Raw genomic sequence first — 26731 nt, 5'->3', positions numbered from 1 at the left:
TTCAAGCGATGTACTTTCAAACGAACACCAAAGGAGGTGCATATGTACATACGAGTATATGCAAACAGAGTCACATGTGTCGCATATTTTTTTCATCATCAAACCTGATGCAATATAATCTCCTTAGCCACAACGCATTTGAAATGTCATGCTCGTTGTCCCCATTGCTGTTTTGTTCGGAATTCCACTGATGAGGGTCGCAGGATACCAGCTGACGCTCAGCGAGGACGCGGACGAGAACACCAAAGGATTCTCCGCAATGTATACAACAAAGGTCAAATTTATAGGCTTGAGAAGGTTAACGTTTTTGTTAGCTTACGGATAAAATAAAAAAAATAGAACATTTCATTTAACCTTCACCCAATTAGTTATTTTTTTTTTTTTTTAGTTTTTTTTTTATGTAATTGATTTAAGTATTCTTAATTTTACATACAATTGATAATTTCTTAACTAATCTGTTATTAATTTTATTTCTAATATTTTGACTAGTGGTGTGAGTGTATGAGTGTGCGAATAAATGAGTACGTGTGAGAGAGTGTGGTTGGGGCTTTCAATTAAAATTTCAACGTGCACGTAACAACTTTTATTGAAATTACGATTGCAGGCAGGTGCACACACAGGGACAGAAATGGTGAGAAAGGTGGAAGAGAAATGGATGAAAAGAGATGCAAAGAGGCCGACAGAGAGAGAAAGCGATACGCCCACAGGCACACAAAAGTGCGTCCAGGAGCATTGCATACTTTATACATACTACAGGCATACAGGCATACTTTTCAGCGCAGAGCAGATGACATAGGCATTCCGTATGGGCTGGCATTTGTTGAACATGGCTCTAATGAAGCCAAAATCCTGTTGGCACAATCCGTAGTTTTCAAAAGGGGAAAAGAGCAATAAGCACATTTTGAATATTCTCAACAAACATATCAAATTTACCACCAAACATATCAATTTACTTAATATTCAGGAAATGAGAATTCCGCCATCTAATAAAAGCAAAGTACTTCATGATTTTGTTTTTGAGTAAGTTAATATGATTACTATTACTACTAAACACTTTTAATTTTTCTGCACCGTAGCACGGTGGGTTCAAATGACCAGTCATTGCCTTTGGCAGAATTATATGAGACAATTAATTATGCGGATATTTGATTAATGTGATCCTCAACGGACAACACATTGAATTGGGTAAAACGGGAAGTACGGGGGCCAGTCCATAGGAAACGAACTTCAACTGTCACAATAAAACTTTCCATTCTTCTCGCTTCCTATTCATGTATTCACATAATCCAAGATGAAAAATAGATTTTACCAAAAATTTCACTGCGCAAAATGCTGACAAGGACATTCCGCAAGGAGGATGGACTGTGTGGGGTGGGTGGGGCTTCCTTCTTTTTTTTTTGCAAGTCTGGTGGTTGGCCAGCTGAGTGGTTGGCTGCTCGCCTGGGTTGTTACATCAGCTAAATGGTTAAGCGCACTAGTCGAAGTCGGGAGTGGACGAAAAAAGACTGCTACAAATTTTATAAAAAACAAAAAGGATTGTAGACCGGCGACTGCTCTAAATGCTCCTGAAATTGCTGTTGGTTTTTGCTTTCGCTGTGTCCCCTTTTTCACTCTTCTCATATTGCTCTTTCTGGGCCGAGTGACTTTGCTACATGACAATGAAAATCTGCATTGCTTTTATTTGGTTGCCTTTTTCAAATACTCTTAGGCAGAAGTGGTATCTTGACTTTTGAATTAAGTTAAATAAAAAAAAAGAGTAAAAAACGTTTGAGTAATTCAATTATATATCTGAATTTACTGATATTACTGAGCTACTTGATTTTTCTTAAAGATCAATAAACATTGATTAAATAAACGATTTTACATCAACACCAGAAAATTCTTTAATTAAATTCTATTCGGAAATAATTATTATATTCTACAAATAGATCAAAAACCTGAAGTGAGCTAAAGTACGTTATATAATAAATTTTGTTGCTCATTTTCTAAAAAACTATGTTGCCAGTAAGTGCATTTGCAATATGGCCCATAGCCACACTCGATTTCATGGCCTTGTTTTTGTCGGTTTGGGTGCTTCGTTTCGGAAATTGTCATTTTAGTATTCTGTATTCGGTATTCCTCGTTCTGCTGATTTTCTGCTGTTTCTGCACTTTCCCAGCTTCGTTTTTTCCATTTTTTCTTGGCTTTTTTATTGTTGTAATGCCAACACCCACCCAGAACCACTAAAGCACCCAACGCCCTTGGCCCACCAATCGGTCCATTTGGTTGACATTGCTGAATTAAACCAATCACTACTATTTTCACACTTAACTTGCAATTTGCATAAAATATTACCCAAGACCCAACAGTCAAGCAGCCGTCGCCATGGAAGACGCTGGTGGGCGGGCGCTGGAACGCCCAAGTGGGTGGCGTGGCGGCAGCGTTCGACTGGGGACAAGGCGGTGCCCGGGGGTGGGTCCTTGCAAATACACAACCATTGACAGTTGCGTGTGAATTTATTTTATTCCTTTATGTATATTTTACGTTCACACACTCGCACACACGCGCATTTGCATTGAAAATGTATTTCGTGCATTTCCCCCCACAGAGCGGAAAAATATGTGTTGCCTTTTCTTTTTGTCCGCGACGCCTTCAGAGTTTTTCCTTTTTTGTGCTTATCCCATTTCCATTGAAAAGACATGAATTTCGTTGCTGTGGGAATTCGCTAACTCGGATTATCAGGCGAGTTGAAAAGATTTTTAATAATCACAAACAATTTTTGAGCTGAAACATTTTTTAAAGTTGGAAAAAATTTAAAAGTAAATGTATTATTGTGTTTGTTAACTTAAATATTTTTTTTTTATCATATTTTAAAAGAGCACTTTTTGGCACTCTATTTTTTCGGTTAATGGGGGTCTATGGTGTGTGCAGTCATTAGTGAATGTGTTTGCCTAAAACTAAAAACTGAAAACTTGAAACTTAGCTAAACTGAACTCGAAACAAAACATTACGCTACATTTAACAAATGGGTTAGGCCCAGTTGCAGGAAAGAAGAAACGGTCTGAGTGTGTGTGTCCTGACAAAGGGCTTTGAGAAAAAGGAGAGTTCCGTGCCCGCGCACAGGACATTAAATGCCCATTTTGCACATGTCCGAAACAGAGAATCGGCACCGTCCTTACGTTCTGCGTAGCTCTTTTTACGGAAGCCGTTTGTACCCCGTAGGATGAGTGTGGGAGGCGGTGTGCGGATGTCCGGATGTGCGGCTGCGGGGATGTGCGTATGTTTCTGTCGTAGACAAAGGTAAAGTGCGTACGAGTGCGGCGAAAACCGGGTCCGGAAATTTGCATTTGATGTCCGCTTTGGGCAAGTGGCTTTGAACGGTTTGTGGCACTTTTTCCCAGAAACGGTCGAGAACTCTTTGACGGAACGGAAGTGGCTTATGCTACAGTCCGAGAATTGGATTTAGTTTTCAAATGCTTGAATTAACCTTTTTAATAGATTGGAAAATTATATCTTTTTCCTGAAGGCGTAGGAATGCCTTCTAATATGTTTAAACACAAAGAATTCTAAAAAAGCTTTTATATTTTCCTTAAATAAATACTAACTAGTTTTATACATTGGCTTACAAAAGTTAATAACAGGCAGGATAATTTTGGCCTTTATTTACCAACAAATATGGAATTGGTAAGGGAAGAGACATCATTAAAATGCACAAAAAACGGCTGGCCAACTGAGATCGTGTCGAGAACTGTTTAAAATGTTGAAAATTGCATTGTTACGCTTACATGCACTCGAGTGCTCTCACACACTCGTGGCGGAGGGTATGCGATGGAGGAGCTTTTGGCATTGTGTTAACAAATACACTTAGGCAAACACATAATTTCGAGTATTTAACTAAAATAAACAGGATGTAAAACATTTTATTGCATGCACTGCCCCGCAGCAACAGCATCGCTTTGCATTTTAACATTGCCCCACCCACACACACGCACACCGAAACAGACAATTGCACACACCCTCAAACACTCATTCTCGTTCCCCCAAACACGAAAGCACACACATGCATCCCTCCATTTGCATTTTAGTCACTTGCACTTTTGGCTGACGATGGCGATGCAGCGTTCAAAGGGCTCAAAGCCACTGAAGCTGCAGCTGCAGCTGGCCATAATGTCTGTCTATCTGTCTTTCTGCTTCTCTGTCATTCAGTCAGTCAGTCAGTCTCCGCTATTTGCCGTCTCTTTCCAGGCTTTTGTCTCTATCTCCTTCACTGCCTTTCAGGACCTTCCAGTGTCTGGCTGGCACTTATGCACATTTCCATTTGCAATTGTTATTTCCTTCTTTGTGCACATGTATGCGGATGGCCCGAAGTCTTTTGCTGCTTGCTTCAAATTTACACTGAAAAGAATTGCCTTCAATTTTACACTAAGAGGGTTACTAAAAAGGTTACTAGCTAAAAAGGCTATTAGCTAGAAATTGGAGGAATTTGTTTTATTTACCTAAGGGGAACGAGAGTTTCATAGTTACCAGCAGTGAAATTAGAAAAACTATTGAAGTTTTATTTTTGGCATAATATTAACTTTCATAAGTCCATTTTGCCTTGCCCAAACTATTTTTTTCCATGTTCAATATGCCGCTTTAAGAGAACGCGTAAATTCTCATAAAAACTTGGCATGCAGCTAATTAAAAGAGCTGTAAATTACCCGACTGTGCTAGTGTGCTGTCTCTAAACTAAATGCAAATGCAAACGTTAACTGGGAGAACGAAACGTTGCTGCTACTTTTGCTGCTTCGCCTGCTTTGGCTGTTGAGGAACGGTCACCTTAATTAAAATGCACAATTTTGCACTTTTGGCCAGCGCCGTTTTGTGCTGCATTTGCATTAAGAGCGGCTCAGAACCCTTGACGACACCATTCCCATGTTGCTGTGCAATTTATTTGGCGTCTACTTTACACTTTGGCCGCTGCCTTCGAATCGCGTTTCACTACTGCGGCTAGTGTTTTTTAAATTATTTTTATTATTTACAACTTTGTCCAGCACCCATCGCCCCAGCAATTGCGAATTCGGTGGGTGCGGTCTGCGTTCATTTCGCGTATGAGCGAGTTCAGATCTCCCCTTCCACTCCAGAGGGGTGTTCGCCTCCCTGTGCGACAATATTCACAATTAAAAAGCTCAACACAAAATTTACATTGTCTCTTGATGGTCTGGTGGTCCAAGCTCCATACCATGCTCTGCTCCACGGACCAGAAACCGGGAGAGACATCGTCATCATTGCTATAGTCGTTGTCTACCGCAGGGGTTTCCTCAGATGTGGCGGAAGATAGTTTTGTCAGACATTTGAGTTTTTTAGAAATTTACTTTAAAATATTCGCAGTTTGGAATGTTCATTGAGCAGAGAAACTTTTAAGTAATTGCATTGAAGCATGTATCAATTATTTTTTAGAAATTTATTTTTGAATAATTGAATATTTCTAAAGGTCCTGAATAGCCTTGGAAATGTTATGAGGTAAGCCTTATTCGATTCAGACCCGTAATATCCTTCACTATTTCGTTCTTTTTTGGGCGGTTCGACTGTGACTTTGGTGCTCCATAAAATTGTAACGCCACTTTATGCGTTTTATGCTTTATGACCACAAATGAGTGCACACAATTCACCAGACAGACAGGCTTCGCGCGAGTGTGAGTTCGGGTGGAGCTGGGTGTGCGTGTGAGTGCGTGGGTGGTGGTGTTCGGTGCAACTTTTATGCATGCTCACATAGAATTTGATTATGCCAGGCTTGGCATTTGCACAGCACTCATTTTTTGTGTTGTATAAATGCTGAACTTTTTAATTTTAATTGTTAAAAGCTTTTTTGTTAACGTGGACCGTCGTCTTATTTTCATTTTTTTGTTTCGTTCCCCATGCAATCCTTGGCCATAAAAATTAAGCAAACATTAAATCCATTTAAACGCGCGCCCGCAATCGCGGCCCCTGAAAAGTTGACCATATGGAGTGCAGTGGCACCGTCAAGTTGAATGGAGTCGACTGGCCATGTGCAACAGTTCTCCTTGTCTGAAAAATTAAACAACAGAAGCAACCAGCTGACTCTCAGCGTCCACCACTGCCACTAGGCTCCTCTTCTCGACTGTGCCACTGCAATTCTGTCGTTAAACTTTCGGCTGGCCATAAACCACGCGAATTGGGCCACGCCCCTTGCCAACGTATTTCCATCACCGCCCCTTCTCTTGTCGCAGCACCTGAATCAGAATCTGAATCTGGCTCGTGGCATATTTAAGCGTCGCCATGCCTGCACTGCCATTCATAGATAAATTGTCGGCGCGTTTAATATGAAAAGTTATGGTAGAGGCAATTAAAATGTGGAAAGCGAGCCGGCTCTTAAAGTGCAACAGAACCCAAATGTTTGGCCCAAAAGCGAATATAAATCCGTCATGCTTTTAAGGTTTCGCAAAATATTTTGCTCACAAAACCCTAACAAAATGGGATGTTGAACGAGATTTTTTTTTTGTAAATTGTAAGGTAGATACATTTATTCCAATAAATAGATATTTTTTAAATATAAATACATGAATATTCTTTAAATAGTTTTAAGTTGAAATAATCTTAGTTAAAACGAAAGGAATATTGTTTCATTTGGTTATATTTCCAGTGGAAATTTTCCACACCCCCAATCATTGCCTACTTTTTGGGGCTACTTATATTTGCCGTTTGTCTGTTGTCATAATTATCTCGGAGCTCTTCGTTGGCATTCATAACGTATAACTACCCAACTGACAGCCACAACACACCATATTCCATATAAACGCGCACACATGCTCGGCAGGCGCGTGCTTACAAATTTCGTAATCCTTTAACAAGCCAGCCAACTTCCGCCCCTTGCTTTGGTCCTTGCGCACGATTGCCGAGGATGCTGCTTCCGTTGCCGCTGGTGCTGCTGCTGTCATTGTCTTCGGCCTCATCATCGCATAATTAATCTTCAAAAAATCATCAGCCGTCGCAGGCATTAATCTTTGTTAAAACGTTTCACGCAACTTTTAGTCCATTGTTACACATACGCCGTGTGTGCCGCATACAAACGAGCGAACGAATCGCTATTTGTCTTCTGTCTCTTTCCGTCGGCCTATCTCCTTCTCTGTCTTCATTTCATAATTTTGCAGCCCTCGTCGAGATAGTGGCGTAATTTAATTTGTGCTCCGAGGCGTTCTTTATTTTTATTTACTAATTTCTTTTGACAAAAGACTTAAAGCTGGCGCGCACCCCATACAAAAACAAAGACCTTTTAAGGACCTTTTTTTTGTGGGTGGCAGTGGCAGTGGGAGAATTTCCGGCATATGCAGTCGAAGTCAACTGAGTTCACTCGACTTGACTTGGCTGCAATGATAAATGATATCTCCGGCATCATAATAATGCAACTGCTGAAGGGCGCGAAAAGGGGCGATGTCAGCAGCTTCGATGCGAACGTGTGCGTGTGTTCGGCATTGTAATAGAAAATAAATGAATGATATGTTTTTGACACGTCGTTGCTGTCATTGCTCCCTCTTCATTTTTCCGTTTCACAATGTCGTCGGGTCTCGCCTTTAAGTTTTAGTCGAGTCAGTTAAAAAGAAAAGCCATCTCCGACATTGACAAGCGGCATCTGCAACAACACCGACAACAAGTGAAACCTTCTCCATCTTCTGCTCCTGCTTCTGCTCCAGCTCCAGCTCCAGCTCCTCATCTTCATCATGCTCAATTTGCGCGAATTGTGTTGTCTTGTCTTGTTTTCTGTCTGCCGACTTGTCTTGGCCCTTTGTTCGTCACTTCCCCAGCATCCCTCCCTTTTCCGGCAATTGATTTAAATATTTTTGACACTTGTGCCAGATAATTGCTAACATTAATCACGGCCTAGCAGCTGTCGCTTGTACTCATACTTGCCATCAACGGTATGTATTTCGTGGGTTTATTTATAAGGGTTTGCCATAAGAGTGAATATTAAAGATTGTAAATTTTTTTAAGGGGACTGATTGTTTCCCATAACATTTATTTCTGTGTATCACATCCTAAACACTATGCCTTGACCTTTTTAGCCGTCGATGTTGGCAATTAGTCGCAGGTTTCCGACTATCCCTCTCGCCTGAATTCACCCTGGCAGCAATCTGTTCGTCGCTTCGGTTGCCACCTCGTCAATTTATCACCAAATCAATCAAAAGCTGTAGGCAAAGTGAGATGAAGCTCCCACACGTCGGTCCCGCCCCCTTACATGAGAGTGAGTGAAAAATGCTGGCAAGCAAGTCCGAGTGGAAGGTCCTTCGCTGCATTCGCTGCCTTTGATCGCTTACCGTGAAAATTTATTTGATTGCCTGCTATAAGCAACTTCGCCTAATATGATACAAGCCGATACGCTGCTGTTGCCACTGCCAATCGAATAGCGAATGACTAATGTTGAATGCACACAGCGGGAAATGGTATGGCATACAACTTCATTTAAAAGTATCACTTGTTCGTTGAACCAAGGCACTGATAAAATTGACAAATATTCTGATAGATCTGATTATTTATCTTTATACACTGTGGCTCAAAATGTACATAGCATTTGTTTCCCGTGTATGTGCATTTTTGAGGACAGGGGCAAGGCTGTCGTCACTGTTAGTTGAGCTTTATTAACTGTCTGTGAAGTTCTGCGAAAAGGCCCACAAAGCGGGTCGGGGCGAGGGTGGGAGGGGGAAGGCTCAATCTCGGCAGAGTATCTCTATGCCATGGCTTTGGATTCCAGCCCCGTTTCTGGTCCTGGGTCCCCGATTTTCAACTCAGGTCCTGTGGACTCAGGGATGGCTGTTTGCCGGCCAAATTGCTTGTGATGAAGACAGTCAAGCGTCAATCAGTCAGTCAATGCCTCTGAGCCTGACTGTGTCTGTGCCGCCCGCTCCGTCCTGTCTGTCTGTCGCCCTCTCGCTTTTTCTGAGTCGCATTCCCAGTCGCCGTTTCCGTCGTCTATGTGTGTTCTGTCCAATGTCCTTCTGGCTGTCAGTTAACATGCCTTTTGCGTTTGCCATCTCGGAGCTTTACTGTTTGTGAGGGGCGAGCTAGGCGGGGCCAGTCTCGTGGAGAGATAATCACTTTGGGAAATTGCTCATGAATGATTTGTTGGCATAAATCAATTTGATTGATGAGCGTCAATATACTTATACGCCGCTTTGATGTGGGCAATTCCAATACAGTGCACCCACACACATGAGGGTACGCACATCACCAGACATGAGGGCATCTCTTATAGTTGCGGTGCAAATAGTAGTTCCGTAATAAATGATAACTAAGAATTTAATTCGCTTTTATTTTTATGAATTATGTAATAAAAGGGCCCATTCAAATCAAGAACATAATGAGAATATTTTATGACAAACTCAAACTATATTTGAAAACATTATTTTTCTACCCTCTGTTGCTTTTTTTGGTCTTTTGAGTATCTGTATTTCGATTCCAACTAATTGATCAATTAAACATCAATTGCTTGGCCACTGAGCTGCGGGGTCTATGGATTCTTTGATTCTCAAGTTGCTTTATTTTGTTCCTGCATTTATATGGAGAGGGAGCCAAGTAAGCCAAGAAACTGGTGAAAACTTTTTGCTATTTCAACTTGAGTTGTTATGACACTTTTAATAACTTTATTATTGCATTTACATAGTAGCAAGCGGGGCACACCGAGCAGCAACAGCAACACCAACTTGTCCTGGTTAAGTGTGCCGCTGTGAGTCCTGCCAGCCTTAGTTCACTCGTCCTGGTTTCTCTCCCCTTGCATATGTCGGGAGTTTTCTTAAGGTGTGGTGGGTCTGTGTGTGTGTTAGCGTGTTTCTTAGCTGTCTACGCAATTAAAAGTTTAATATAATTAAATGGTTTTATGACTTTGACTGTGCATCCAGTTTTGCAGTCACTTGCTCCCTTTTTATTCTTCTATACCGAAAAAAACGTATATTTGAAAATTTGTTTAAACTTAATGTTTATTTCAATATTCAATAACACGGTGCGACAGTGAAAAAACACTTGAGAAACGAGATAGTGTAGGTTGTTAATCTGGTCGAAGAGAACTCCAAAATATTTTTTTTATATTTTTGGAACCCTCCAATTTTTATTTATTTAAAAAAAACCGTTTTTCAGGACCTTTTTGCGCTTAAAAATTCCTGAACGCGTTTTTTTCAACCGATTTCAAAATTTTCGGTGTTTTTCAATAGTTAAATGTTGTAGCTTTTGAAAAAAAACTATATCTTCGATTTTGGTGAACAAAAAGGACAACATTTTTACACCTGAAACTGAAGTTTTCGACTTTTATTCGTGTTTTTCGGATTTTGATGCCAGTTTTTCGGTATAACTTACAAAAATTCGGCCATTTTTGATACATATTAATGTTGCCTCATTCATTCTGAATAAAACGAGACACATTTCATCAAAAAATTATGAAAATTGGTGAATTTATAACGCTTTTCCCAAAAAAAGTCAATTCAACCTTGCGTACGCTCCGGAGTAACAGTGTGTTAAGAAGGGAATATGCTCTTCTTCTTATAGTGCTCCCATGGTTTTATTGACTTTTTTTGGGAAAAGCGTTATAACTTCAACAATTTTTATTATTTTTTAATAAAATTTGTCTCGTTTTATTCAGTATTAATGAGACAATATTAATATGTGGCATAAATGACAGAATTTTTGTCAGAAGAAAGCAATATACTCTTATTTTTATACACATTGTTCCTACGAAGCGCTCGCTAGGTTGAGTTGACTTTTTTTGGGAAAAGCGTTATAACTTCACCAATTTTCATAATTTTTTGATGAAATGTGTCTCGTTTTATTCAGAATGAATGAGGCAACATTAATATGTATCAAAAATGGCCGAATTTTTGTAAGTTATACCGAAAAACTGGCATCAAAATCCGAAAAACACGAATAAAAGTCGAAAACTTCAGTTTCAGGTGTAAAAATGTTGTCCTTTTTGTTCACCAAAATCGAAGATATAGTTTTTTTTCAAAAGCTACAACATTTAACTATTGAAAAACACCGAAAATTTTGAAATCGGTTGAAAAAAACGCGTTCAGGAATTTTTAAGCGCAAAAAGGTCCTGAAAAACGGTTTTTTTTAAATAAATAAAAATTGGAGGGTTCCAAAAATATAAAAAAAATATTTTGGAGTTCTCTTCGACCAGATTAACAACCTACACTATCTCGTTTTCCAAGTGTATTTCGTTTTTTTTTTTTTGTCGCACAGTGTAATTACTTATGTATTATGGTTACAATATAAAGTTGTATATTTTTTAATTGTGATTAACTTTAATGAAAATTTTTTGTGTGCAATTTTTGACTACCCCAAGACACGTTTTTAGAAGCAGAATCTTAAGATGCTGGCTGGTAAACACGTGCACTTTAAAATCCCCCAAAGCAAATAACAAGCTGATAGCAAACTGGAGCAAACATTTGCTCCTGCCATCCCACGACTCCCGATTCTCCCTTCAAAGTGATTAAGCCATCAAAGTTTGCTTTCGACACGCAGCATTAACGCTTCGACTTTGCTTAGCCGTAGATGTTAGCCAAGTGCAGCGTTCGGTGCCGAGAGCCCGGTAATTACTTGCCCAGCGAGAAGTTTTGGGCCGACATCAGCAAAAATTGGCTAGCAGGAATGGTCGGCAAATGGGCAAAGGGGGTCCGTCGCAATTTCGCCGCCGTCGTCGTTTTGGAAAGGCAATGTCGATGCCATTGCGATTGTGACTTCCGTTGGGGGAAACAGGAGACTGAGGAGTCTCTTCGAATCTCGAGCGACAGCAACTATAAGGCAATGTTTACAAATGATAGAAGTTGACACGCCCCCTTCACATGTGAACACGACTGCCTTATTTATATATGCCCTATTCATGATAGATTGCGGGAAAGTATTTCTCAATAAGAATACCCAACCTATTTTCAAAATTCGGAAAAGCGTCCGATTATAGTCTCGTTTCATGAATTTTTCTGATTTTTGGATCCTTCAGATATATGACATACAATCGAAAAAATCGAAAAACATTGTTCTTACATTTTGAGGAATATTGATGCAGAATACAGAATTGATACAAATTGATCAACAAAACGTTTAAGGTATTGCGCTTAAGAATTGGAATCCTCAAGAAATTTGAAATAAAATATAACAAATATTTTGTTCCTTATCCGATTCCTTCGCTTAAGAACCGGATATGCCTTGGCTGGGAGCTATAATGTCCTTCCCATGCATTTCCGCCATTCTGATCCCCTCCACAAAAGTTGAAAAAAAATCTAAAATAATGTTTCTAAATTTTGATGTAGATTAATGGAGAATCAATCTACAAATCGTTTTAGGTACTCCGCTTAAGAATCGGATAAGTATTGGCAAAGATATGGACTTGATTGGGAGTTATATTGTCCTTCGCATGCATTTTCCACATTCCGAAGGAGATCCCCCGCGAAAGTTGATAAAAAATTAAAAAAAAATATTTTATTTCTGGATTTTGATGCAGATTGATGGATAATCGATCTACAAATCGTTTAAGGTACTCCGCTTAAGAATCGGATAAGTAATAAAAAAGATATGGCCTTGGCTGGGAGCTATATTGTCCTTCCCATGTATTTTCCACATTCTGAAGGGTCCCCCGCAAAAGTTGAGAAAAAATCTCAAACATATTTTGTTTCTGGATTTTAATTCAGATCGATGGAGAATCAATCTACAAATCGTTAAAGGTACTCCGCTAAAGAACCGGATAAGTGTTGGCAGAAAAATCCCCCACGAAAATTTAGAAAAAATCTGAAAAATATTTTGTTCCTGAATTTTGATGCAGATTGCAGAATCGATCTAAAAAACAAATAAGCTGTTCCGATTAAGATTTAAATGTGTAGGGGCCTTCGCGGTCGCTCGTTTTGTCCTTATCACGCAATTTTTTTTATGGTTGGTCCAATATGTAATTTTGACTTAAAATAAATAAAAATAAATATAATTAATATATTCTGGCATTTCATTAACTATTCAACTATGTATTTAAATCGTTTGTTCCTATTTAATCACCGTAATTAATGCAACATGTAAGGTTTAGTTTCACTATGGTCTGTTTCAAATGCCATTTCCGAAATATTTGGCTCATTTGCATAAGCATAGGCATTCTCTAATACACAAACAAACAAACCTTCACAACGTTTGCCGCTTAATGCAAAAGAAAATTTTGGAAACGGAGAGCCTGACGGGCCAGTTGGGACCCAAAAGCGATTGTCCCATCAGAAAAATGCTACACAAATCATGCATAATATAAATTAATAGCCATCAACTCTTAAATTTCGGTAGCATTTTCAAACGGGGCCTTTTGCCAGCCAACCCACACCCACACCCGCAACATCACGCCGTTAGTAGCCGTCACGAAATTAGTAGCTCGTGGGCATTTTAATTGCGTCCAGAAGCGGGTTGTGTTTTACGCAGGGTGGAATGGCGGATTGGGGCATAGGATGGTCAGGGTCGGTTATGTGCGTCAAAAAATAAAATGAATTCATTTGTACCCTTTTCAAAGCTGTATAAAAGAAGGCTAAGACGCGGCACGCGGTCCCCCAAATGACTTAACTCATTTAATGTGGCTCTAATGGGATACAATTTAAATTTAATTGATTTGCCCGACAAGCTTTTTATGGCCGCAAGAATTTCTCTAAATTAAAAATGCCTTTTCGCAGTGTTTGTGTGTGGGCTGGTGTTGGTGGGTTTTGTAAAAATGAGCACCGCTTTAAAGGGCGTCAAGATTAATTCATGTTTTGTGCTCTCCATATTGATTAAATATGCAGAGCATCGCTGGGGCCTCAAAGAGTGCCTGACAACAGTTTGCTTGGTTGGATTTTTTTTATTCGCAGTGGCTCGCTGATTTATTGGTTTAATGCACCCAGGAGCGGCAGTAGCAGCACCACCCGCATAAACAGAGCGCAACAAACCACAGCGGGGGAGATGGGACAACCTTTGCTGCCCGCCGCTATTTCTTAGCCTGGCAGCTAATTTATGTGCGCACGCGGCAAGAAATTGCTGGCGAAAGGATACGCCAGGAGCCAACCAGGACCGGGACAGGACACGGAAAATAATTTTGATTTTTCCACCAAAAAAAATATGTTGATTTTGTTAAGGGGTTGTGCGATATCATGATTTATGCTAACAGAAATTCGAGTGGCTTGTAATCGCAAAGGGTTGGAGAATATTGTAATATTTAAATTTAAAGAAATGGAAATCTTCAAAAAATTGTAGTTTTAAAAATAAGTTTCTTTCGGTGCTCAAAACAGAGTACATTCCCTCATTTTTTGCATAGTGAAAATTATGCTTCCTGAGGAAATTGGGGGAAAGTGGGAGGCTCAGATGTCAGCGAGTATAAAAATTCGCATTTTAATATTTGCCAGTAAGCGGCGCTGCGTTGGCAGCTGATTTGCCATAGGTCCTTCCGCCCGTCCGGAGGTCCTTTTTCCTTCCTTCTCGTTTCACCACTTTACCGGCTCTTTTCTCCTTCGACTTGTTTGCCTGCCACTTTATCTGGGCCCAGCAGCTGGCGTTTGTTTGCGGTTCCATCGCGCGTTGCGTGTTGACTTTTGTGTCTGAGCCACCTTTCAACTGCAACTAATTTATTTTATTTGCCAGCTGACGGCATTGGCCCCGCTCACCTGCCTTGTCTCCTAAATATGATTCAAAACAAGCATTAGAAAGTGTATTGCATGGCCCGGGGCTGAGTTGCATTTGATACAAAGTGTTTTGACGTTAAGAGCTGCGAGTTGAGTGTCGAGTGCCCGCCTTTCTAGCCAGGACAGGACAGGCTGCAAATGAGTTTTGTTATCTGAAAGCCAGCAAGAAAACAAATTACATTAGGATTCTACTCGAAAACTTGCAGCGGCATGGACTTGATGGACTTGATGAGAAACCTCTTTAAAAGTGGCTTTCCTGCTTGAGAGTAGAAAAATATGTTAACCGAAAAAGGAATTATAATAATGAGCTCAGTTTTACCTTCCGTTTTAGTTAGCTTATTATTAATTAAAATATTAAAATCTTCAGAACATGTTAACTTCCCAAAAATTTAATAATTTATGGTTCTTTTGGGATAAGAGCAAGATTTAACAAAATTTGAACGGCTTTCGGTTTTATGATCATCGAGCATAAATAAGCAAAAAAGTACTCAACTCCTTGCGGCCATTATTTAGCGTAATTAAATTGCGCATGGAAAATAGGTAAATTATGGAATGTGAAACGCTCGTAAATTTCCCGCTTGTTGCGTTGAGTTGGCTGACTCCGTAGACCAAACTGTTGCTCTGTCTCATACCCTCTTACCAAATTCTCCAGCCGCTGACCTTCCGACTGTTGATTTTATTAAAATCATTTCCTTTTTTATGCCCATTGGGCAGCAACAACGGTGCACTTAATTACAACTGCATTATAATAACGTTACAATTATTGTTATTATTTTTTACCGAAGCATCCGAGCCATTGTCCCGACCACATTTATAAAATGCCCATTATTCATGGCCTGGTCAGGGGCTATTAATGTCGGCTGGCCAAATATCAGGGATGCGAACGATGGAATTTCAAAATAAATTAAATTTTTATGCGTATATGCGAAATGTATTAAATGTTTTGTTCATAAGAAACTCCTCTTAATGAGACGCACAATTAATGCATTCGAGTCTGGGGGCTTCATAAAACCGATGCCATAAATTCAGTTCTCTGCACTGGTAATTAGTGGCCAAGGTTAATGGGCAACAGGACGACGAGTTCATCGACGAGGATGGGGAAAGACAATATCAAAGTTGAGCTGAAATTCAAATTTTATTTGCGCTTTAAATTGGGATTAAGCTAATATTATTCGAGATATTCTTTTATTAATTTTGTCAGATATATTCGAAAGCCTGTGATGCAATAATTATTTTTATTTAATGTGAAGGTGCAGTTAATTACTTCATCAAAGCGAATCTAGGTTTTTGTTTTTTTAATCGCCTCCTGTCATAAGCATAGATGCGCTATAAATTAGTTTTATAATCTGTTGAAGAGTTTAATTTATTTATGACATAGGATAATGGGAAAATATCCAGATTACCTGCAGAGCTGTTCTTACGGACAAGGACCACACACCTAGAAGTTTAATATTTTGAGGACTCTGCGATTCTCGCAGAATCATGCCAAAAATCTTTCTCTGCTCCCCAGACAATTCATACCAGGAAACATTGCAAATGTTCTCGTAAGCCTCATCGTACTGCAAAGTATATAAAGTTGACCACAAATCTATCGGATATGAAATACCTACAGCAAATTCGATTTTAGTCCCCATTACGCAATAGACTGACATGCAATAGGCGGCCAGAACAAAATTAATTGCAGATGGTGAGTGAAAACCATTTAAGTTAATGCAAAAACTGGCCATTATTTCATAAGCCATGGCCAGAACTTGAGTGGTAATTAAGGGATTGTATAGTTTATTCACTGATCGGCAATAGCTGTAAGAAAGAGGTAATATTGGTTATTATGTTATTCGAATGTTATTGATTCTTACTCGGTGAATAGCTGATGCCATTTTATCATTTCAATAAGCAACCTCTGACGCTCTTCTTCGCCTTCAATTGGTGCACCCACTGGCAGCAGAACTCTTTTCTCCGCTTTAAGACTTAAGACAGAATTCAAGTCCTTTATTTTGAGGTTAAGGATGTCAGAAAAGGTTAAAATTTGAGTCAATCCAAGCATCACAAACAAATCGCCGGCGTAAAATCCAAATCCTCTAACACAAATTGTGACCTAAAGGAATGGCTATAAGTTGTGGTTAAAATATTTTCAATAATATAAACAAACCAATTGGATCAAGAATGTAAGAGCATATCCAAAAGTTTTATGAATCGGCAAGCCAGGTATCTCATACATCATCACAGTCATCCGGGAGTCATTGTAGACTAACATTGCTAGTGGGGTAAAAACCATCAGAAAATTAGTTACCACATACCCATATCCGATTCCTTTCATAATTCTTTGTATTCGGTCGATATTTGTATCTAAGGTAGAGCAATAGGAGATATCCCTTTTCTCGTACTCAGCATAAATACTTTGGGTAAACAATGTCAGACTGCGCATTTCTTTTTGCTTCACTATGCAGGTCAGAAATTTTCCGAGCCCGTGCAATAATCCTCCCATCATAAGACTGGCTTTTAGGCTGACTAACCAGTCACCTCCGTTATCTGACATCGAGTATAAGGTGAAGACCGTAAAATTAATAATCGCGAAGATCGTGGTCCAAGTGCGATAGTTAAATTTCAATACTGGGTCCAGAATATCCACGCCCAGCAAGTCTGTCCAACTGTTAATATACTTGGTTAGATCGCAAAAGCGATTTGCGGGATTTGTTGACACAGGCTTGCTCATTTTTTATAACTGTTTTGAAAAGAAACGGCCTTACGTTTTATAGGGAAATGTTTGTTTTGCTTCTTGTGCCTTTGTTGCACCTGTCGTTGCAATTATTGTCATTAGAAACTAATGACTGCTGGGTTATTAAAAGTCGTTTAATGATTGAGTAATTTTAAGTAATTTTATGCGAAAGTAACATGAAATTTACTACTACACTTTCTTTATTATATTTTAAAAATTTGATTTTTGAAATCTTTAATTAGCATTAAACTTAGAACAATGAATATAAAGCTCTTAGTTCAACTAAGACTTCCTAGCCTGTGGTAAGGGAATGCAGTATTAATACAATATACCATATCTTTCCTTTGTTGCCCCTTTCTCGTATAGAAGCCATCCCATGGCCACGCCCACAATTATGAGCCTTTGTTTCGAAAGGCCGTCGATGGCATTCATCATACGCACTGTTGTCTAATACACTTCAGAGTGCGGAACGTTATTAGTCAGCCCTCTGGATGGCCTGGAAGGTATTTCCATTTCCCATTCCGCATTCCCCATTCTCCAGTTCATTGTCTGGTTTTTGTTATTAATTTCCAAGCTATAAATTTTACTTTGCCACATTTCTAAAGGCCAATCCTCAACTAAAACTACTCGCTTGTACTTGGGCCTGGAGATTGGGTCACCGGAGTGGGAATGGAAGTGGAAGGAAGCCTCACCTTTTGCACGCTCGAACAGCTTTTGGTTTTTGTCTGTGGTATTTTGTTATTCTGGCCGATCCGGCAGCTTCGCCTTCCATCTGCTGCATCTTTTGTTTATGCCTCACAATGGCCTGCCGCAGGTTTTTACTGCCTGGCATTGTGTGAGTGTGTGTTAGTGTGTGTGAGTCGGCTGGATGTGTTTGATTTTTGTTTTTTTTCTTCTCCTTGGCTGCCTGCCTATAAAATGCAATGGAATTTCATATTGTGCGACTATATATATCGGCATCAACATAATGCTCTTGTATAATATTCCCAGGCATTTTTGCGTTGCGGCACGTAAAAAATTCAGGATGTACACACACATGGCCTTACATGCCCTTGCGTTTGATGTTTAATCAATTGAAAATGTGAGTGTGTGCCATTGATGGCAGCGTTTCATCCAGCGTTAAACTCCCACCCGCTGTTCCCCAAAAACCTTGCGAACTCTGACTTGATTGTCTGCCACGAGCTGGGATCCACATAATACTCCTTAGCCGGGCTCAGATTTCCAAGCCGACTTCCGCAACGATCCGCCGGCTGTTTGCTGAGGACAAACTGCAGTCAGGACCTAAGGAAAAACATTAGCAAGATTGCAAGGTGCGAGTGGAGGTGCCAGTACGAGTGCGTGTGCGGCACATTTATTCACCATCCGCTTCCTTATTGAAAGGGAATTGAACGCTCGGCTTGCAGCTCGGCTTCTTTGGATCCTTTTCGCTTTTGCCGCTTTGCCGCCTGAATGGCGCAAAGGGGAACAAAAATTACAATATCGCCGGCAATGCAATGGAAATGGAAGGCAAACAACAGGCACAACTACAACCGCACGCAGCAACACTTTAAAAAATAGTTTTAAAGCTACATTTTATTCAGGAAATGAAAATCTTAGAGAATCTCTTTGGATTTATAAATAAAATAAGTTATGGGTAATAATAATCTTTCGAATTAATAAAATATCCCTTCTTTTAAGTTACACATTTTGTATAAGTGTCCTTGCACACAAAGGAAAATTGTGAGCCCCAAGCTGCCTACCAAGGCATTCATGCATGCTTTTGGGTATATATGCAAAGGTGTGTGTGCGTGGGAGAGCGTTTCTTGTATTGAAACTTCCTTTAATGGCTTCCGGTTATCATTATTGGCACAAGGCATTGTCCGTCCCGCTCTTGCGGCTGCGTGTCTATAAAGATTAAACGCATTGTTCTTTGTTGATTCTTTTCGTCATGCAAAGAAATTAATATTCGCAATCCATTATCGTTTCTAATAGCTCACATACGGCCGGCTACACATAGCCACACCAATACACATACAAACACCTCAGCTCTTAAACACAATGGAGAATATTTAATAACCTTAATGGGCGGCTTAAAGCCTTAAAGCGTATCGCAACCTTTGACCGATGTCCCACTGCCCCCTAATGCATAATCAATCAATCGAACGCTTTAAGCTCCTGACTAATATGCAGCAAAAAAGGGCCCTGGCCGGGCAATCTTTTAAAGTGTCCTTACTCCTGGGCCACACAGATACAGGATACAGATACACACATTGATAGATGGGCGGGCTCCAGTACGTCAGCGTCATTCTCTCCGGCTAATGATGACAAATTTTTTATGGGCATTATGAGCGCCAGTGACTTAAAGCGTGTGGGACAGGCTGAGTGCAGAGAGAAAAATATTGTTTAAGTAGCTGTGAAAAGTCTTCAAATTATTAAGAAATGTGTGAAAATAATTTGAGGAAACCAAAATATAAAGTTTCTATATTTCTTAAGCTCTATATGAAGGATACTGTTTTTTCGTTAGTGTAGCCAAAGAATTGTGGGCTTGTTGTCTGTTTTCCGTTTCCCCCTATTGGCCAACCCTTGGCCAGACAGGGGCTCTTTATTAATTTGACAGCATCAACAGGAGCTGGCTGACTTGGCACGCTAATGATTGAAATGAACTCCGGCATGGTCGCCGGTCTTCTGTCCCCGGACTCCCAGTCCCCCACTCTTCGGTCCTCTGGTCTCTGGAGCAGGAAAAGCCAGCGAAACGCCTACCGTCTAACAGCAGCAGCTTGATTGATGGTTATCACTCACTGGACGCCGAGAAGAGCCACTACAAGGACGTCAGATTAAATGCTGTAGGTGTGTCATAACTTTTTCCCTGTGCCTGGCATTTTCCCGGCTCCCAATCCATTGTCCTGTATTGCTTCTTTGTTTGGGGGACATTTGAGCACTTGTCATCCACTGTCACAAATGCCGCACCCAGACGCTAAGTATGTAAAAGTAAGGATCACAAAAAGCAGAGTCCAAATATGGATTCCAAAAATATATCTGCCATGTCACATGCGAATTGTAAAAGGAAACGAATATAAACCGCCATTGGTCATGTTTGAAAGCAAATAAAGCCAATTAACGAATGCGAACATCCCACATATTTTTTATCGTTTATTTTTATTTTTTATGAATCAGCTAAATGGCAGGTGAAGACACTTTAAATTTATTTAATTTGGTTTCAAGAAGTAGCATTTCTCATTCACACACTTATAGCTTTAATACCTAACTCGTTGTGAATACAACTGGTCTTCATTCAAAATGATTTCTTCTGTAATCTGATTAGCTAAAATCCAAGAAAATCATATTGCTAGGCAAAACGACGTTCAACTTACTGTATATTTATGCTTAAAAATAACATCCTTGTATCCCTTTTATCCTTATCCCAGCACGCGTATAAGGTTTTGATGCGTCAGAGGTCAGAGAAAGCCACCTATGATGCCACTTTTTTTTACTCATCGCAGGAGCAGGACCCCGAAAAATTGTAGGCGAAAAGTAGGTCCTTCTTTTGGCTCAAACACAGCTTAAGAGTAAAATTCCCAAAGGACAAGTGGAGAATCGGGAGAAAGAGAATTTACTGGCGCTGGAAAATCACTCAACGAGTGGAAATGGTTATTGCACACTGTAAGCCATGAGGGGAAATTCGCTCTTAAACATCAGGGAAATTTCCGCTGAATGGAAAGTATAAGAGTGGAAAATAAAACTTCACTCGAAATACGTGAGGGAATTTTGGGGTAAATGGTTTCAAAATGGTCTAATGACTCAAAAATCAATTTACCTTACTTGTTGCTATTTTAAAAATTTTCAAATCTTTTTAGAACATTTTTTTAAAATAAACTGTTCTTTAAGTTTCCTAATCCTTTGAATAAATTAAACGAACATATATTGCTCCCATCTCCATCACCATGTGTTCTTCATGAGTCCACAATCAAGAACATCGATGGGCACTGGACGGCAGAACGGAAACGGAAAAAATGAGATTTATGACGTGTACAATGGCAGCCTGGGAGCAAGTCCGATGGTCAGGTGGAAATTGTGGGTGGAGAGCGAAGGGCGAAGGTGGGCCACTTATAAACAAAAGTATGTGTGTGTACATACCATAAATGTTGGGTGAATTATTAAAATAAAAGTGAAACGGAAACGTAACAAAGGTTCGGCGGCAGCATTTATGACAGGAAAACGCGAAACGCAACACAAAGAGATTGCTGTGGCACGCATCTAAAACGAGATATGCCACGCCGGAAATAAGCGCCCCGTACAGCAGCACAGCTTTCGCACACACACGATAATGTTTACGCACTGGCAAATCAAGATCCCCTATAAGTAGGCTTCATTTTCCAAGCAAATGTTGCCCAACGAAAAAAATTCCCAAAAATGGCTTAAGAAAAAAAACTGGATACTCTTTATCCGGAATGATTATAATTTTTTTCGTAAATTCAATTTTTTGGCATGAAACCGAAAACATTTTCAGACTTCATATGTTATTTTTAACGTTTGGAAATAAATAGGTAAAAATTATCTTTAGAAACTCCTTTAAAAATATGATAGATCTACAATAAAATATTAAATTCAATATCATGCTTATACTACTAGCAGAAGCTAAAGAGGAAATAAGAAGTCCAATAGCGGAAAACTAAGAAGACATCATGAGAGATTTCCGTTAGCCAAAATTTATCCGCATCCTGCAGAACACATTCTGCAGGACACGCCATTAGTGCAAACTGCCTTGTGGAAAATGAAAGAGTACGCCACAGTGGGCAGGCTCGCTAGCCGAACTAAATACGAGAAGTACAAATGTATGCATGTAAACAAGCGCCCACTTAAGCAACCTGCTACGCCTTCGCTCCAGCAAACTGCTCCTCTTACCAATCAGCCAGAAGCCCCTCCTGCTCCACTCTCGTGTATTAATGTTCATTGAAGCGATCAAAATCAAGTCGACTACGGCTAATGCTACGCACATTTCGGAGTTTTTTTTTTTTGCAATATATACACGCTGCCCGATCCTACCCGTCGATGGCCCAAACTGCCTGTGTGAACTTTCGCTTGTTATTTGCAATTTGCCTCAACAACAATAACAACAAAAACAAGAACAAAAACAAAATAAACAACTACAGAATTTTGGAGAAGAGGAAGCAGCCAGTTCGCTTCTGATTTTATATGTGTGCAGGAATTTCTGTTTGTTTTTGCCACTCGTCTTTCGTTTTCGTCTTCGACGGCTTGGCTTTCGTTTTTTAAGGTCGTTTACAGCAAACATTTCGTTTGCCAAACGGCTGGAGACGGTGTAGGCTAAGGGAGGCATCAGTGGGGAAGGTGGAACTGCGGAAGATGGGGCGGAGAAATGTATTATTATGGGGCATGTTGTTAACTACCCATACGCAAAACGCACTTTTTTTTTGGCCTTGTCGGGTCTGCGAGCCGTAGCATAAAACGGATTTGTGAAATCGCTTGGAAAAAATATAATCAAAATTGTTTTTAAATGACTTACAATTGCTAGTACCGATACACTTAAGGAAAAGGTCTGAAATACGGATTTCTGATACATCCTAATTTGGAGATACTGTTTGGCCCTACCAGTTTTAATGACTTTAATTGTTTCAGTTCTTAATGAAAATAAAAATATATATTAAAAAACAAAAGTACAGTACCTCAGTAATATGTTTTACGCTCAGTGCTTTTGTGGGCGTGGCTGGGGGCTAAACATAGAGTCCAGGAATGTAATTATGCGTCTGTGGCTGGGGTGTCAACTGTCAGCCAATCGCCGTAACTTAAGCCACGCATTTGCCGCTGACAACTGGAAAAATTGCCGTTTTTATGGGCCACTCCATTGGGAGATTGGTGGCCAGTTGGCTGACCCAAGGAATGTGCCAGCGTTTCTCTTCCTCTTGCCTGGAACTAGAATTTTCGGTATGCGTCGAGTTAATAGCAAAAGCACCGATACTACACTCCATTGTTAGACAGAGTCCGTGGCAATTACTTTGCGGTCCATTATTTGCTTCTGCCAAGGACTAAGGATCCGGAGGAAAAAAAGTAAAGTGCGAAATACACTTCGGGGATCATTACAGTTAAAGTTCCCCAGGCGTTAGTTGATCAACTCCTAGGCTTTCTTTATTTTGATTTTATGATAGTTGCCAGAAGCCTATTTGAATTTAAATCTGGTTTTGAGAATTTTTTGATATTTCATATATATAGATTGATGCGAAGACCATAAACTAAGCAGAGATAGTTGTATCATTGCATCTTCTAGCCGGGATTCGTTGTCAGCTTTAATATTTTATGATGGCCAGCATTGAACTCTCCACGAGGAGCACATAAATTTGCCAAAAACGTTGCCAATGTATCGCTCCTTGAAATCGAGGGAGTTAGGGCGACCAACAATGCAGCGAAAATGTTATAGAAAAATGCCACACTAAGATGTGCTCCAGAAACTTCAGAATCTCCGCTTTTGCAGCATAAAAAGCAGGGCGGAGAAGACAAAAAGTATGTACACATCATCATTGTCAATTGCCGGATGTGGAGGGTTGAGGCCGGGTGGCAGGCAGAAAGGGGTGGCAGGCACCAAAGCGAGCAATCGCTGCCGCTGTATTCATTGTTGCCACGTAATTGCATTTCGCTATCGCAGATATTTATAGCTCCACTCGGGCAAGAGCAGAAAAAGCAATGGCAATAGCAATAGCAATGGATGGAGCAGTAGCAGTAGCAAAAGTAGCAGCAGCAACAGCGGCTGTGGCAGTGGCAGTGGGCAATGCTTTGGCAGCAACAGATTTTTCCCAGCAAATGCGGTCAACCGCAAAAGCGCAGCGGCAAAGTCGTTACAAGGATAAGGGCGTTGGAGCGCATTGCTTCTTGTTGCTGTGGCCGGGCATTAGTCCTGGCCAGGCAAATAAAAATAAGCAGAGTCTGGATCCGTCGCCATTGTCGGCGTATTGAACACCAAACCATTGTCATGGCATTTCGCGTAAAAGAAGGAAACGGCAAAACAGCCCCAGGCTGTAAATGTACTCAAAAAAAATTCTGAAAAATAAATGTAATTAAATTAATGAGACCTTTGAATTATAAATATTTAACATAATTTATCATTAACTTTATTTATGATTCGTATTTTTACTTAGAACCTTATTCTTATGTTATACGCACGAAGCATCTTTTCAATATATTTTATTTATTTAACAAAGTTACTCATTAAAATATACATCGAATTTTCTTTAGTGTATTCAGCCAACATGCAAGTTGCTAGTATACTATTTTTTACTGCTTTTGCTGTCACTTATTCTTTGAAGCACTTGCGACTGGGCCGCATTAGTGGTCCGCTCAACAATGGCCACTGGAAGCCAATTTTTATTGAATCAAGCTGGCCCGGCTATGATGACCGATGAATGAGACGGCTTGAGCCACTATCCTGGCCTGCAGGCAGTGTGATAAGCTTAGCCGGAGGTCAAAGTAAACCAGAACGAGGGAAAGTAGAATTTGAATGGTAGTAGTTGCCTTAGATTAAATATTTTTTTTATATAAAGGATCAAATACATGTATCAAAAGCTTTGATCTAGAAAGGAATAATTTTAGTAAAAGTATCTTTAATTAAGAAGCTAACAACACAAACATTTCTATATAGGAAGTGTTGACTTGCTAACTGATTGACTTTGAAATTCTGCTACCATATTTTTCATAATCATGTCCATCCGAATAGCACTTTAGTTGATTACCTGTCCTTCTTTCAGTACAAGAACTGTTTATTTTTGGAACAGTATTCTGGTTTCCATTTGCCTTCTTTGATGTTTGAAATGAAAATGCGACCTCTGGCTTGTTGGCTACCACAAGCGACGATTGGTAAATAAATTTGGCACACACCACACTCGCGCGCACCCATATAAACCGGGCCCTACACACTTCTACACACATGTATGTAAATGTTATTGCAAGCATAATTTTCTTTGCTGCCATTTGCCGTGTATTGCTGTTGCTATTGCTGCTTCTGCTGCTGTTGTGTTGTGTCGCTTTGTTGTTGCAGTTGCAGTTTTTGCACGTTATACGAGCCATTTGCAGCAGCAACTACAAGCGACTGCAATGCGGCAGTTGTTGTTGCCTAGCCGGGTGTCCTGAGCTGAGCTAAAGTGAACTAAACTGAACCAACGTCGGAAAAGTCGGTGTCGGAAAATCGGAGTTGTCGGAGCTGGAGTAATTGCCATCACGTCGCTGGCCAGGAAAAGTCGGTCTAGAAGCCAGGCAAGACGGGACAGGACACAACAGGATCGAAACGAAAAGGATACTAGTCCAAGGGAAAAAATGTATTCAATTTTTCAAATTGCCTTGGCTCTATACATTTATGCCAAGCACTGTAAAAATATGCGTTTTTAATTTATTAAAAGTTTTAAAAAAGACAAAAATGTTCTTTAGGATTTGTAAAGATTGTTTTTTTTGGAGATTATATCTTTTTCCTATGGAATAGGAATTCCTATTAATTGTAAGATTTTAAAATATAAAAACTTATATTCCTGAAAATATTCACAATTTTATTGAGTTTTCTACACATTTTTTCTTTCTGCATGAGGTATAGTGCCTGTAGAAATATTCTAAAAATAACAATGCATAATTTACGTCTGGCCGAGTCCACAACTAATGTAGCAGCAGCTGGCAATGGGAAAAATGCAACTGCCATCTGCCTAAATAATAAATAAAAAAGGATATGTGAGAGCTGGTTGTATTGTTGTTATAGTATGTTGTTGTAGTTTCCATTGCCATTGTCATTAGCCGTTGGGCAAATAATTTACTTTACCACATTTACTTCGATAACTAACCATTGTGTTGTTGTTGTTGCCACTGCTGTTGTCGATGCCGATGCCGATGCCGATGCAGTTGTTGTTCTTGCTGGTCCTGGCGCCTGTCCGCCATTGTGACCACACTCACACTCACCCAAACGCAGCAATATACACACACATAGGAACTCACACAATGGTACACAGATACTTCTCGATAGCCAGGCGGGGGGCAATGGTTGGTTGTGTTCCACTTATTGATTTCAATTAACATGCAACAGCATGTCTTCCCGCTGCAACATGCAACATGGAACCCCCTTTGTGCTGCTGCTGCTTTTCAATCTTTTCATAGGCTAATGTTACACTTGTGCGTCGTTAGAGCTTGCCCTTTGCCACACCCCTTCCCCTTTGAGTGCAACACCAGCCATTGTCGACTGGCAGATACTTGCAACTAGCAGTATGCAGCTGGCAGCTTTCCGCTCCAAGCCGAGTCCTCAATAATTATCAATTTTGTTGCCGGCCTTTGTTTATTTACTTGTTTTTTGGTTTAAGGCATTTTGCTGCTATTTGCTTGGCAAACAGTGCGTATGCGTGTTCTGTTTTGCGGTCAGCCGTAT

The 26731-nt window shown here is 40.0% G+C and overlaps 1 protein-coding gene across 1 annotated transcript; it reads right to left on the bottom strand.

The window, feature by feature from the left end:
• Nucleotides 1-15749: 15749 nt before the first annotated feature.
• On the bottom strand, nt 15750-17346 carry LOC6501401 (putative odorant receptor 83c). The gene is made up of 5 exons (XM_001955144.3): nt 16783-17346; nt 16490-16728; nt 16244-16433; nt 16037-16192; nt 15750-15979 (listed from the first exon to the last, which is right to left on the bottom strand). Exons 1-5 carry the CDS (start codon nt 17344-17346, stop codon nt 15929-15931), a joined length of 1200 nt encoding a protein of 399 aa, XP_001955180.1. The 3' UTR covers nt 15750-15928.
• Nucleotides 17347-26731: the final 9385 nt, after the last annotated feature.

This window comes from Drosophila ananassae, chromosome 2L (assembly GCF_017639315.1).
Source record: "Drosophila ananassae strain 14024-0371.13 chromosome 2L, ASM1763931v2, whole genome shotgun sequence".
Taxonomy (NCBI): Eukaryota; Metazoa; Arthropoda; class Insecta; order Diptera; family Drosophilidae; genus Drosophila; species Drosophila ananassae.
Note: the sequence above shows the minus strand (reverse complement) of the source record. Positions and strands in the feature narration are given on the sequence as shown.